The following is a 14,140-nucleotide window of genomic DNA, read 5'->3' on the forward strand; positions in this document are numbered from 1 at the left end:
TGGCAGGGTCGTTGAGCCCCGGTGGGGTTGGCTAGTGCCAAGGACGTAACCAGAGCAGGCACTCCCATCCTGGGGTTCTCCTGGGTGGTGGAGGCTGGTACCAGGGGAGTCTGAGGGACCGGAGGAGGTCCCAGGCCCCAGGCAGTGGCACAGGCAGAACTGGAGTTAGGTCCACCAAGGGGCTGCCCGTAATGCCCTGAGACTGTGGTGGGAGACAGGCAGAAGGACAGAGGAACAGGCATATGCCACTCTGAGAGATTAGGACGTGGAGGAAGGACGCTTTGAGAGTAGGAGGCCGTTAACCCCATTCCTGTGTTGGCTTTGAGAGACTTCAAAGCCTAGAATGACAGGTGACCGTGGCACAGTGTGGATGTGGCTCCTCCCCTGAGAATCCTCTGGTGCCCTGGGCCAAGTGAGGATGATGATCCCCCCAGCCTCACAGAGCAGGTCTCTGAAAGTCATCCTGATGCTGTGACAGGCGAGTTATGTGGCGGCCGATCCCTCCCATTCTGTTGGAATGATCCTGGGGGTTCCCCACTGCCAATGAGGCCAGGTGCTCAGGGAGCCATGTGTGCCCTTGACCCTTGAGCATGCGTTTCCTGAAGCTTCAGGGAGATGGACATCGATTGAGCATTTGAGCCCACAGCCCAGTGTCCCAGTTGTCCAGCTCTCCTGGGAATGTCCTGTACAGCCATGCCCCTGGAGCAGGTTCAGTGTGGGACCCGGGCACGCTTCTTCTAGGGCAGTGCCTGCAGTGGGGTGGCTGTTGGAGGATGTGGATACCATTCCGGGACAGCCACAGGTCCCCTGTGCCTTCCCCAGCATGGGTCTCAGCTCTTGAGGGAGTGTCTCCCTGGTGGCTGATGGCCTGGCGGGCGGGGCGGGGCACCTTCTGTGGATGACGTGAGGGGGTCTTGGAAGGTCTTTGGCCCATTCCCTGTTTGGCAGAAGGTTTCCTTTTGCTTTTTAGTAGTTCCTCTATCCATTGCTGGTTATGTATTGCCAATACCACTTCCTTCTCCAGGCCATCCTTTTTTCACTCTTTTTATTTTTAAACATTATTTGGAGATCACTGCAGGTTTACATTCAGTTGTAGGAAGTAGTTCAGAGAGACAGTCCCCTGAAGACGTCTGGAACACTAGCATCCACACTGATTTTTCCAGTTTTTTTTTTTTAAATTTTTTTCTCAACGTTTATTTATTTTTGGGACAGAGAGACAGAGCATGAACGGGGGAGGCACAGAGAGAGAGGGAGACACAGAATCGGAAACAGGCTCCAGGCTCCGAGCCATCAGCCCAGAGCCCGACGCGGGGCTTGAACTCATGGACCGCAAGATCGTGACCTGGCTGAAGTCGGACGCTTAACCGACTGCGCCACCCAGGCACCCCTGATTTTTCCAGTTTTATGTGCACCTGGATGTGTGTGCACACACGTGTGTGTTTACTTCTGCGCGTTCTTGTCACACGTGTGGGTTTTTGTCACCACCAGAATCAAGGTGCAGAGCAGCTACACCACAAGGACCCTGTGCTGCCTGGGTAGCCATGGCCATCTTCTCCCTCAGCCCCCACCCCACACCCTAGGATCTGACCACATCGAGGATATTTTATCACTGGGATCACATGGGGTGTGACTGTTAGGTGCCCAGTGCCCTTGAGACCACCCAGGCTGTGTGCATCCATAGTTGGACCCTTTCATTGCTGAAGAGTGTCCCATGATGTGGGTAGACCAGAGTTCCGTTGAAGGGCTGGGGTGTTTCCAGTTTGGGGCCATTACTAATAAAGTTGCTATGAAGTTCATGTTCAGGTGTTTGTGTAAACTTGGATGTCATTTCTCTAGGACAAATGCCCAAGAGTGCCCCTCCTGGGTCCTATGGTAAACACACATTTACTCTTTGTAAGAAACTGCCGAACTGTTTTCCAGAGTGGCTGTGCCATTTTACATGCCCATCAGCAGTGTGTGAGACCCATTTTCTTTAAACCCTTGCCATTCAGATAGACGTGCGGGGATATCTCACTGTGGTTTTAATTTGCATTTTCCTGATGGCTGATGCTGTTGAAGATCTTCTCATGGGCTTTTTTGCCATATGTATATCCCCTTCAGTGAAATGTCTGTTTGTACCTTTTGCCCACTTTCTTTCTTTTTAAAAAAAATTTTTTTTCAACGTTTATTTATTTATTTTTGGGACAGAGAGAGACAGAGCATGAACGGGGTAGGGGCAGAGAGAGAGGGAGACACAGAATCGGAAACAGGCTCCAGGCTCCGAGCCATCAGCCCAGAGCCCGACGCGGGGCTCGAACTCACGGACCGCGAGATCGCGACCTGGCTGAAGTCGGACGCTTAATTAACCGACTGCGCCACCCAGGCGCCCCTCTTTCTTTTTTTTAAAAAAATCTTTTAATTTTATTTTAGAGAGTGCAAAGGGGAGAGAGGGGCAGAGGAGAGTTGGGGAAGGGGAGGGGAGGGGGGAGGGGAGAGGAGGAGAGGGGAGGAGAGGGGAGGGGAGGAGGGGAGGAGAGGGGAGGAGAGGAGAGGAGAGAGGGGAGGGGAGGGGAGGGGAGGAGAGGAGAGGAGAGGAGAGAGGGGAGGGGAGGGGAGGGGAGGGGAGGAGAGAGGGGAGGGGAGGGGAGGGGAGGGGAGGGGAGGAGAGGGGAGGAGAGGGGAGGAGAGGGGAGGAGAGGAGAGGAGAGGAGAGGGGAGGGGAGGGGAGGGGAGGAGAGGATCTCATCTCAAACTGAGTACGGAGCCTGACAAGGAGCCCCATCCCATGACCCTGGGATCACAACCTGAGCTGAAATCAAGAGTCAGACACTCAACTGAGTCACCCAGACGCCCTGATACAATTATTTTTTACATTACTCTTGTATTTACCAATATTCTTCTGTTTTAATTAATTTCAATAGTTTTCCTAGAGGATCTTTCAGGGCATCTGGGTGGCTCAGTCTGTTGAGCATCTGTCTCTCGATTTCAGCTCAGGTTCGTGATCTCACGTCGGACTCTGCACTGACAGTATGGATGGGGCCTGCTTGGGATTCTCTCTCTCCCTCTCTCTCTCTGCCCTTCCCCCTGCTCATGCATGCTCTTTTTCTCTCTCTAAATAAACATTAAAAAAAGAAAAAGACCTTTCAGGTTTTTATCCTACACAATGTCATTTGCACATAATGAGTTTTTTCCACCCTTCCTATCCTTATTCCATTTCTTTCTTTTTCGTGCCTAGGTGCACTAGCCAGAAGTTTAGTACAAATATGACTCGAAGTAGCGATACAAACGTCTTTGTCTCATCCAGCAGGTTTGTTGTTTTTCAATTAGGTTGGGATGGCAGGACCCAGAGGCAGGAGAGAGCTGACGTTGGAAGACGGGTCCTAGAGAGGTCCACTGGGCATGGGTCCGGGTCTTTGCTGTGGGGTGAAGCACTGTGGCGGGGGGCCAGTGGCAGGTGGGTCGTGGGACTAGGTGGACATCTGTGTCTAAAGGCTTCTGTCTTCTCATGAAACGTGTCAGCAGCTGAGCATGAAAATATGGGAGAAGAGGCAAGGGAAGCTGTGAGGTTTCTGGAAGAAGTAGTGCCATGGAGTGTGTGGGGCTCCCAGTTGGGTGGACGCTGGCCACCTGGACGGTGACACAGTTCATCCAAGACAGAACAAAGGAGACAGAAGTCTATTGAACACACTGCAGCAGGCAGGACAGCAAAGCGGAGACTGTCAGGAGCGGGGTGGGGGGTGTGGGGGGAGCTGTAGCTAAGTCAGGGAGTGAGGAGGTATGGAAACTATAGAATTTTCTTTTGGTAACTGCCGGGTTGTCAGTAACCCACTGTGGTCAGCTAGGACCTGTGGCTGTTTTGAGGCGGGTCGTGAGGGGCCTGTTTGTACTCAGCCCCGTGGGTGGTCGCCACGAGTGCCCTTACTTACTCAGGCTTCCATTGCTCAAGCCTGCTGCCTAAAAGCAGCCTCCACAGAGTGGGCCCTGCGCTTGTCTGATGTGTGGCCTTTAGTTCCTGGCTCTGCTGGTTCGTGCGGAGCTGGGGCAGTGGTGCTGGACAGGCCGGGCTTCCCATCTGGGCGCTGTAAGTCAGGAGGGCCACAGAGTGTGTGATGGCTGAATACGGCCTGAAGCTGCAGATGAGGACGTGGGGGCTCTGGAGTGCTAGGGTCAGCAGGACTGAGCTGGGGCAGGTGCTGGCCTGAGAAGGGGGTGTTGAGCCGAAATGCCAGAGTGGGGGTCAGGGGACAGTTACTGGTGGTGACAGGGTCGAGGGCATAATTGGGGCAGAGGGCGAGGCCTTTGGCAGGAAGAAGAGGTCGAGACTGAGGGGCAGGGCGCTGAACATGGTCACAGGAATACTGAGACCACCAGGAATTCAGGCCTGGCGCGGCGGTGGGGCGATGCCCACAGCAAGGGCTGGTGTGGGTGGTAGGCACAGCTGATGGCTCACGTCGGCTGGGACTCTTATGGAGAGGGGGCTGAGACTCTTATGGAGGGGGCTGCAGGCCACAGCGAGAAATGGGGTGGGGGGGGTGGTGGCTGAGGTGGGGAGAGAAGGCTGGCGGGAAGGGAGCAGGGTGGAGGGGACCTGGGACTCCCAAGGGAGAGTGAAGGCCCAGAAACAGGGCTGAGGTCATTGGTGGCGAGGGTTTCAGAACTGGGGGATTGAGAACAGGGTCAGAAGCCCCCTCCTCGATGCTGCTCCCCTCATCCACCCTATCTCTGTGTTCCCTTCCATCTCAGTCGAGGTCTGAGGAGGTGGAGCCCCCACCGTGTCCTTGCCAGTTCTCCGAGGGGTCTTCTGCTGGGCTGGCAGTGGTGTCCTCACCTTTGTCTTCTGAGCAGTGGCAGGTGTATCCACAGGGAAGTATCTCGAACAGAGTGTTTGGTCTACGGCCTTTTTTGCTCTCTAGAGGCTGGCCTCTGTGGCCCAGCCATGTGTGCTGACCAAGCTCACATCCTACTGTTAATTATTAGGGAGGCGACTGTCTGACTGGATGTTTCTGATGGGATCTGTGTCCTTTGTCCCGTCAACTGCCTTGGACTGCCCCGCCACTTGACTTGAGGACCACTTTGTCATGTTTATTGTAAATATTTTGGCCAGCTGACCATGTGTTTTCTGGTTTTGTAGTTGTTTTTTTTTTTTTTAAGTTTATTTATTTTGAGAGAGAGAGTGTGCGAGAGCAGGGGAGGGGCAGAGAGAGAGAGAATCCCAGGCAGGCTCTGTGCTGTCAGCATAGACCCCGCCTCGGGGCTCGAACTTATCGACTGTGAGATCATGACCTGAGTGGAAGTCAAGAGTCAGACGCTTGACCGACTGAGCCCCCCCCCCCCACAAGGGCCCCTGTAAGGTTTTGCTTTGATTTGCTTTGTTTTTCTGTGCATTTTGAACATGTAGTGCAACTGGATAGATCGGTTTTCTGTTTTTGTTCCTGGGTTTTGTGTCCAGTTTAGAAAGGCTTTCCCCTTTGCTGGGATCACACAGATACTCTTTCCTTCTTGTACTCCTGTGGCTTTAGTTTTCCTTAGGTCTGTGTCTCTGATGAGTCTGGAGTTGATTTTGGTGTGAGGACAGAGGTGGATCCTGCCCTCTGTGGCTGTGTGTTGAAGCAGCCTCCCCCCCTACCCCTGCTTAGTGCTGCGTGGCCCCCCATGCTCCCTGTGTGGCCCCTCGTGCTCCCTGCAGTGGCCCCCATGCTCCCTACAGTGGCCCCCCGTGCTCCCTGTGTGGCCCCCTCCCCTGCTGCCTGCAGTGACCCCCCCCCGTGCTCCCTGCAGTGGCCCTCTGTGCTCCCTGAAGTGACCACCCTGTGCTCCCTATAGTGGCCCCCCGTGCTCCCTGTGTGGCCCCCTCCCCTGCTGCCTGCAGTGGACCCCCCCCCCATGCTCCCTGCAGTGGCCCTCTGTGCTCCCTGAAGTGACCTCCCCGTGCTGCCCGTGTGGCCCCCATGCTCCCTGCAGTGGCCCCCCGTGCTCTCTGTGTGGCCCCCCCGTGCTCCCTGCAGTGGCCGTCTGTGCTGCAGATGGTCCGTGCTCCGTGATGGTCCCTGCAGTGACCACCCCGTGCTGCCTATGTGGCCCCCATGCTCCCTGCAGTGGCCCCCATGCTCCCTATAGTGGCCCCCCGTGCTCTCTGTGTGGCCCCCCCGTGCTCCCTGCAGTGGCCATCTGTGCTCCCTGCAGTGACCACCCCGTGCTGCCTATGTGGCCCCCTCGTGCTCCCTGCAGTGACCCCCCCCCCCGTGCTCCCTGCAGTGGCCCTCTGTGCTCCCTGCGGTGACCACCCATGCTGCCCGTGTGGCCCCCCAGCAGGTGGACTCCCCCAGCCTCCACCACCAGTCCCTTGCCCTCTCTGAGCAAGGCCGTGGGCGAGTGAAGCCATGGCTCCGGGCTCTTGTGGCACCGTCTCTAACCCTCACCCAGACGCTGAGGGTGTGATGCGGTGAAGTAGTCAACAGGGGACTCTGGGTGTAAGCGTGGCCTCAGTTTCCCTGTGTGGCAAATGGGGCCTGCCGGAGGCGCTGTGGGGGTCATGCGGCAAGGCCGCAGAGACACTCAGGCCGGCACGGGTCTGTTCACGCCGGGCTGGGCTCTGGGTCCTGCGCCTTCAGCCATAGTCTTTGGGGATGGCCCAGCGGGGCGGGCTGAGGGGGGAGGGTGTCCTCAGGCTCCTCTTGTCTTTCCCATCTCACTGCCACACTCTTGTGCAGCTTGCCTGGGCACAGAGCTGAGACCTGGGAAAAAAACCCGCTCAGATTCTCTCTGACATTCCAGAGAGACTTGGGGCAAAATCTGTAGACGAGGCAGGAGAAGCCTTGCTTACCTGCCCCCCACCACCGTCCCGCACCCCCCACCACCCTGCAACGTGGGTATGGCGTCGTGGCCATTCGGTGGGACCCCACTAACCCTAACCCTGGCCGCGGTGGCTCAGCTAAGGGTCACCTCTTGTACTTGTGGCAGCTGTTCCTGGACTGCGGCTGGGAGGGGGCTGGGGGCCAGAAAGCTTAGGGCTGAGCCCGGAGGGGCCAGGCTCTGGGCACTGTGTCACTCCTTGAGGGAGACTGTCCTGGCATCCGGCATCCACTGCAGTGTTTTCCTGGGACTCCCCGGGTCACCTTAGGGTCGCTGGGGCTCTAGAGGAGATAGTCGTCAGCCCGAGGACCTGCCCAAGGGTACATGGAGACTGCCCTCGGGCATCTAACAGCCAGGAGTGCTGCCGGAGGGGCCCACAGCACACCAGGGCTTCAGGAGGCTGGGGCCGCCAGAGTTCGGGGCTGAGGACCCATGTTAGCTGCGGGGTTCTTCCTGTTGTGGCTTAGTTGGGGGAAGGGGGTGCTCTCCAGATCCTGCTCCGTGATGAGTTCTCATGGATGGCCTTTAAAATGAATAAACCAGAAGACGTGTATTCGGTTAGCACAGCTGATTGCTCTTGGTCTTCTGTAGGACGCGGGCATCAGAATCTTTTTGTCTGTAGAGTGATGGGGTGGATAATGCCTTCTAAATCTTGCTAAACTTGGCAGTTGGGTGGTGGCTCTGGGACTGGCGCCTGTCCTTGCCTTTGAGAAGTGAACCTGGCCCCTGGAGCCCTGTGGGGCCTGTAGGTGGGCCACCTTCCTTGTGGGTGGGGCATCGTCACATCCTCTGTGGGCCCCCTCCCCTGCCTTGCTCCTTGCTGATGGTCTCTTGGGGTGGGCTGTTCAGGTCAGCTTCCCTGGAAGGCCCAGAGAGGTGACAGTCACACCTTGTGGCCAAGTGTGTGTGGGGTGGCCTGCTTCCTGGGGGTGGGGGGGAGCATGAAGGGAGGGGCTGTGAGTGGCCAGGAGGGAAGGATAATCTCGCAGAAGACGGGCGCTCGCCCTGGTTTGTAGCTGGCACAGCCCTCGGAGCACTTTCAGGAGAGCCCAAGGAGACGGTGACTTTGTGCAGTCAAGCCTGGGGCAGATAGGTCAGTGTGGCCGTGGGGACCAGGGTCAGAGCCTGGGGCCTCGAGAAACTTGCAGAGAACAACTCCCTGGAGGGGCAGCCTCTCGGGGAAGGCTCCGTTGTGGCTGTCAGCACAGCGGTCCTTGCTCTCTGCTCTCAGCCGCACTGCCCTTTCTGGGAACTCTGAGTGAGCCCCCTCACCCCCTGCCAGGAATGTTGTCCCATGTGTCCCATGGCCCTGGCTGGGACAGGGCAGGGCTAGTGTTCTTCCCTGCTGGCCTGCCCCACCTGGAGCCAGCCTTGATGTGTTTGTTTCCTGTTCCTCCTCCACAGGCTGGTGGATGCCACCTGCTGTCTGCAGCCTGATCAACTGCTCTTCCAAAAGGAGGCCCTCCTGAAGACATAGTCGCCAGGCCTGCCGTGCCCTTGGTACCCTGGCTGCTCACACAGTCTCACTCCTGGGCACTGGGGGCCGAGACCCCAGGACTCTGAGGGCACGCCCTCTCTGTGGCTGTGGGCCCCGCCCTCTGGCCACACCCCCCTGTTAGCACTAACTACTGACCCTGGAAGAGTGAGGGAGAGGGGAGGGGAGGCCAGGCCATGGCTGCTCCCAGGCCCCACCCAGGATCCTAAGGCCTGGAAGGTGAGGGGGCCTCTGCCCATTGCCCTGCCCCCGCTTCACCCTCATCCAAGTGCCAGGACGCTGCACCTCTCTTATCTAGGTAATTAGCTTCAGACCCTGGACCGAGGCTGGCCAGGTCGTGGGCTGCTTCCCACAAGCTGTGCACCCTGACCCCAAGAGGGAGGTGAGGCCCTGCCCGTTGAGTAGCCGAGGTGCCGGGGCTCTTGAGAGGCAGGCAGCAGGTGCCCTCCCACCCTGCCCTTTCTGCCCGGGCCTGGTCACGGCGTGGGGCCTCGTGACCCAGCCTTGCCAGGGGCGGAGGGCACCACTGAGCCTTGGGGAGGGGATGCCCCCAAGGGTGCCAGTCCAGCCAGCTGCCCCACCCCTCAGGCCCAGTCTGGCCCTGGTGCTCCCCCACCTGGTGCCCCGAGCGGTCCCCCGGGCAGGCGGCCCCCGCCATGGCCGAGCACCTGGAGCTGCTGGCAGAGATGCCCATGGTGGGCAGGATGAGCACACAGGAGCGGCTGAAGCACGCCCAGAAGCGGCGTGCCCAGCAGGTGAAGATGTGGGCCCAGGCTGAGAAGGAGGCCCAGGGCAAGAAGGGCCGCCAGGAGCGGCCACGGCCATGGAAGGAGGCAGCCAGCGGCCGGCCACAGAAGCGGGTCCTTTTCCCTCCCAGCGTTGCCCTCCTGGAGGCTGCTGCCCGAAATGACCTGGAGGAAGGTGAGCATGGCTGAGCCCAAGGGCAGACCCTGTCCTCCACCTCAGTCCTGGAGAGAGCTGCGGAGGGCACAGTGCTGTCCTGCGGAGGCCCCGGGGCTGGCCTGGTGTCCTCGGGCACTTGCTCTCAGTGGTCGGCCACTTGAGGCTCACCAGTGATGGCGCAGCACACTGGGGTGCTGCTGCGGGGGTGAGGCTGATGGGATTGGGCAGGGGCATCGGGGAGCCCACAGGAGCTCGGGGTAGTGCCCAGGGCTTGGCTCAGGTGGCCCATCCTCTTCGGTGCCTCTGGCCAGGGCGCTGGGCGATGACCAGGAGAGGCCTGGCCACCACCTGCTTGGGCCCTGTCTCCACCTGTGTAAAGGAGGGCAGCCACACCCCCCTCAGCAGGTTAGAGTGCAGGGCCGGGGGTCCCCGCAGGCCAGCCCTCTCGACACCTGCCTCTGCCCATCTTTGACTTCTTCCTCCCCATCAGGACCGCCCTGGGCAGTGACAGGCTCCTCGTTCCTCCCCTGCACCCTGTGTGCTCATGGCCCCTCTGCTGTCCCTGAGGGGCTCCTGAAGGCTCGTCCTGCCGTCCTCCAGGGCAGAGGCTGGGGTGCAGAGGGCAAGGAGAGGCGGGCAGTGCCTCAAGGCAGGGGCGGTAGAGGAGGGCGTGGTGGGTGTGCCGCTGGCCCAGGCTCAGGGAACTGTGGGAAGTGGGGTGCATCACCCTGCTGCCCATGGAGCATATCTGGGAGGGCCAGGCCAGTAAGGAGGTCTGGGATGACCTTGGTGACAGGCTAGGCCCCAGATGGGGCCACTGAAGAGTGAGGACAGGGATCAGCTCTACTGAGGGAGACCTTGGAGGGGGTGGGCCTGGATGCCTGGGGCCCACACTGCAGGCTGCAGCTGGGCAGGGGGCCTGCGCTCACACAGGAGCCTGAGCGCTGGGAGTGCCCTGATTCAGGAGGGGTGGGTCCTGCTAGGTGCTGGGGGCAGAGGGCTGCTGTGTATGCCCACCTGGGGGCCGACAGATACCCAGAGCCCCGACTCTTGAGCCCTCAGCCTGGACTCGGGTGTCCCTCTTGCCACCCACACCTCTGTCTTCCTCACCACTCTCTGCTCCCGGCTGCGGCACAGCAGTCCGCCCAGGTACCTGGCGCCCGGGCTGAACAGTGTTGGCCTGGCAGGACCCCTAGCCCTGCGTCCTGACCACGCTTCCCGCCCCCTTCTCACAGTCCGCCAGTTCCTCGAGAGCGGGGTCAGCCCTGACCTGGCCAACGAGGATGGCCTGACGGCGCTGCACCAGGTCAGCCACGCCGAGGGTGGGGTGGGAGAGGAGGGGGCGCTGGCCGGGGCGCTGGCCTCAGGCTCTGTGGTTCGTAGAGCTGCATCGATGACTTCCGGGACGTGGTACGGCAGCTGCTGGACGCCGGGGCCGAGGTCAACGCCCGTGACAGCGAAAGCTGGACACCCCTGCACGCCGCGGCCACCTGTGGCCACCTGCACCTGGTGGAGCTGCTCATTGCCCGGTAGGGCCCCGCTGGTGTGGCCAGAGCTGGGGAGGGGCCGCAGCCAGGCCAGGGGGCAGGGCCTTCCTCGCAGATAGTAGTTCTTCCTGAGACACGAGCCTGTTGTCCCCTCCACAGGAAGCACACTTGGCCCTTGGCCTCTTGTGTTCCCTCTCACCCTTGCCTACCCTGACTTCATGCTGGTGGAGATCAGGGCCTGGGCAGAGGCTGCAGACACTGACGCCAAGGGGACAAGCGTGTGCCCAGGGCAGTGTGGTTGTCTGCCCGGCAGGCTGTCGGCCTGGGCACACCCTCCTGCCTAGCACTCTTAGGGGTTTGGGAACTCCTTGAGGGCAGGCCTTGACCTCTAGCTCCGATCCTCCCTGGGGTCTGCCCAGAGAACTGCCACTCTGGGCAGAATGATGGGGGTGGCAGTGGTGAAGACGGAGGTGGGGCCTTTGACAAGGAGGGCGGAGCAGGGCAGAGCTGCTTCGGACACAGGCCTTGGTGAACACAAAGGGGCATCCAGGAATCCCCCCATAGGGACCCCTGTAGTAGAGCAGACGGCCGGGGGCCCAGGCTGTCCTCGGAGTGGTCCAGGTGCTGATGGTGGGTGTGTGGGCGGGTGGCAGTCTCTCCCCTTCACACACAGATGCCGCAGAGTAGGAGGGATGGATGTGCACAGACAGCGCCTACCCCCTCCCTGCTCCTCTCCACAGTGAGCGCCCACCTTTGTGTTCTGGGCTCCCTTCAGCTCCCTGTCTTTCCCTGGGGCCACGTTCCTGCCTGAGCCCCGTTCTCTGCAGCTGTCTTCTGTCATCTGGGCTCTCCTCCCTCTGTCTTTTGCTCCCCAAGGCTTCTAGAGTCCCAGCAGTGCCCCCTCGTACGGGGGCCCGTTGTGCAGGTTGACAGGGACAGGTGGGTGTCAGGAACCTGGAGGTCAGACGTGGGTGGAGACTGGGGGGTGGCCTGCCTGGCGTGAGTACAGGATCCAGAGCTGAGGTCCACAGCCAGATGGTCCCAGGGGCACCGGGGGCCTGGGCCTCCTCCACATTCAACCCACACCGTCCAGGAGAGCAGCCCCGGGCCGGGGGCCTCTGCAGACGGTGGACTGGAGGCCTCCGTGGGGGAGAAGCGTTCTGTGGCCAAAGCCCCTGTCCGTTCTGCGTGCAGTGGTGCTGACCTCCTGGCCGTCAACACCGACGGGAACATGCCTTACGACCTGTGTGAGGATGAGCGGACGCTGGACTGCCTTGAGACAGCCATGGCCGACCGCGGTGAGTACGGCCCCACCTGCCTGCCAGGGTGCCCGGGTGCCAGCTCTGAGCCCCCCTGCCTCGCAGGCATTACCCAGGATGGCATCGAGGAAGCCCGGGCCTTGCCGGAGCTGCGCATGCTGGACGACATCCGAAGCCTGCTGCAGGCAGGGGCCGACATCGACGCCCCCCGGGACCATGGGGCCACGCTGGTGACGATGGGGCCGCGCGGGTTGCAGGTCGGGAGGTGGCCGCTGGAGGGGCATGGCGGGGACTCAGGGCCGGGCGGTGTGCCTGCAGCTCCACATCGCTGCCGCCAACGGGTTCAGTGAGGCGGCCGCCCTGCTGCTTCAACACCGAGCCAGCCTGAGCGCCAAGGACCAGGACGGCTGGGAGCCGCTGCACGCGGCTGCCTACTGGGGCCAGGTGAGCGCCGGGGGCGGGGGCAGCCGGGCCCGGGCCGGCGGCTCCTGCCTCTGAGGCCTTCAGCAGCCCGGGCTCGCTGGCCCCTCAGGTGCACCTGGTGGAGCTGCTCGTGGCGCACGGGGCCGACCTGAACGGGAGGTCTCTGATGGACGAGACACCTCTTGGTGAGCTGGGGCCGCCTCCGCCGGTTGTAGAGGGTGGGTGAGAGGGCACCGGTGACCACCCACTTCTCCCCAGACGTGTGCGGGGACGAGGAGGTGCGGACCAAGCTGCTGGAGCTGAAGCACAAGCACGATGCGCTCCTGCGCGCCCAGGGCCGCCAGCGCTCTCTGCTGCGCCGCCGCACCTCCAGCGCGGGCAGCCGGGGGTGAGCGCGCAGTCGACCCCGGTGTCCTACCCTCCGCTGGCAGAACCCCCTCCCGCCCCCCCACCCCCACCCCCGCCCCCGCCCCTGCCGGCGGCGCTCAGGTGCCAGCTGGAGCTCTGGGCAGTCTGCGGGGCAGGTGACGGCCTTCCCCCCGACCCTCTCCCAGAAAGGTGGTGAGGAGGGTGAGCCTGACCCAGCGCACCAGCCTGTACCGCAGGGAGCATGCCCAGGAGGCCATCGTGTGGCAACAGCCACCACCCACCAGCCCAGAACCACCTGAGGAGGACGAAGACGGCCAGACGGATGCAGAGCTGCGACCCACGTCCGGCGAGGTGAGCCCTGCGCCGTCCACCTCCGGCATGCTGGCTGGGGGCCTAGGCCCTGCCCTCTCTGGGTGGTGACATCGGCGACTCCCTAGCCGGCGGGAGCAGTGTCCCTGTGCCCATAAACTGGGCTAGCGTGCCACAGGGGCGGCTCCTGCCCCCACTCTCATTTCTGCCCCCTGACCACCGTGCATGCTGGGGCCCAAGGCCAAGGGAGGCCAGAGAAGGCCTTCCTGATGGCCTCTGGGCCCACGCTTCCCCAACAGGAGGAGGACCCCGAGTTGGCCAGGCCACACAACGGCCAAGTTGGAGGCACCCCAGGGCGACACCTGTACTCCAAGCGGCTGGACCGGAGTGTCTCCTACCAGCTGAGCCCCCTGGACAGCACAGCGCCTGACGCCCTGGCCCGGGCCAAGGCCCACCACACCCTGGCGGAGCTGAAGCGCCAGCGAGCTGCTGCCAAGCTGCAACGGCCCCCACCCGAGGGGCCCGAGGTCCCGGAGTCCGGCCTGCATGTGGACGCCGAGACCCCCCAGCCCGAGCGCAGCTCCAGGGCTGGCGGAGATCCGCCCCTGCTTAAGCTCACGGCACCCTCGGAGGAGGCCCCCACGGGGAAGAGGCCGTGCTGCCTGCTCATGTGAGGGGCTGGCACGGAGAGTGGTGAGGGTCCCGTTGCCAGGCCCAGCCAGAGGCTACCTCGGGACCCCACTCTGGAGACCCCAGTGTGTGCCCGGTGCTGCTATTCAGGGGCGGCCGGTGCAGGGCCTTCCCTGTTTCCTGCATCTAGGATGCCAGCGTCTTCACTCAGGGATGAGCCTGTGGCAGAAGCCATCCTGGGGGCTCCTGGCTGCAGTAACCTAGTTTCATCCTGTGACTTGATAAAGGGCTGTTTTGCCACCTGCCTTGTCGTGTGTGTCAGCTGGGCCGCTGTCCCGAGGGTGGGGAGTGCCGTGTTGCTGTTCCTGGGTGTGCCTGTCCCTGTTCGGGGCCTGTAGGTGCTTGTGGCTGCCTGGCACTGCGTAGGGGTGAGG

General features: G+C 61.5%; 1 protein-coding gene across 2 annotated transcripts in view; it reads left to right on the forward strand.

Annotated features, from left to right (window-relative positions):
• PPP1R16A (protein phosphatase 1 regulatory subunit 16A) overlaps nucleotides 1-14,006 on the forward strand; it is a 40,196-nt gene extending 26,190 nt beyond the window's left edge. For both annotated transcript variants that reach the window (XM_047841720.1, XM_047841719.1), the window contains 10 exons: nucleotides 8,236-9,247; nucleotides 10,465-10,535; nucleotides 10,613-10,758; nucleotides 11,911-12,014; nucleotides 12,081-12,205; nucleotides 12,294-12,419; nucleotides 12,508-12,583; nucleotides 12,657-12,786; nucleotides 12,953-13,118; nucleotides 13,376-14,006. In XM_047841720.1, coding sequence (XP_047697676.1) covers nucleotides 8,983-9,247; nucleotides 10,465-10,535; nucleotides 10,613-10,758; nucleotides 11,911-12,014; nucleotides 12,081-12,205; nucleotides 12,294-12,419; nucleotides 12,508-12,583; nucleotides 12,657-12,786; nucleotides 12,953-13,118; nucleotides 13,376-13,750 — 1,584 coding nt within the window. In that variant the 5' untranslated portion in view covers nucleotides 8,236-8,982 and the 3' untranslated portion in view covers nucleotides 13,751-14,006. The remainder of the gene's footprint in view (nucleotides 1-8,235; nucleotides 9,248-10,464; nucleotides 10,536-10,612; nucleotides 10,759-11,910; nucleotides 12,015-12,080; nucleotides 12,206-12,293; nucleotides 12,420-12,507; nucleotides 12,584-12,656; nucleotides 12,787-12,952; nucleotides 13,119-13,375) is intronic.
• The last annotated feature ends 134 nt before the right edge of the window (nucleotides 14,007-14,140 follow it).

The sequence above is a fragment of the Prionailurus viverrinus genome, chromosome F2 (assembly GCF_022837055.1).
Source record: "Prionailurus viverrinus isolate Anna chromosome F2, UM_Priviv_1.0, whole genome shotgun sequence".
In the NCBI taxonomy this organism is placed as follows: domain Eukaryota; kingdom Metazoa; phylum Chordata; class Mammalia; order Carnivora; family Felidae; genus Prionailurus; species Prionailurus viverrinus.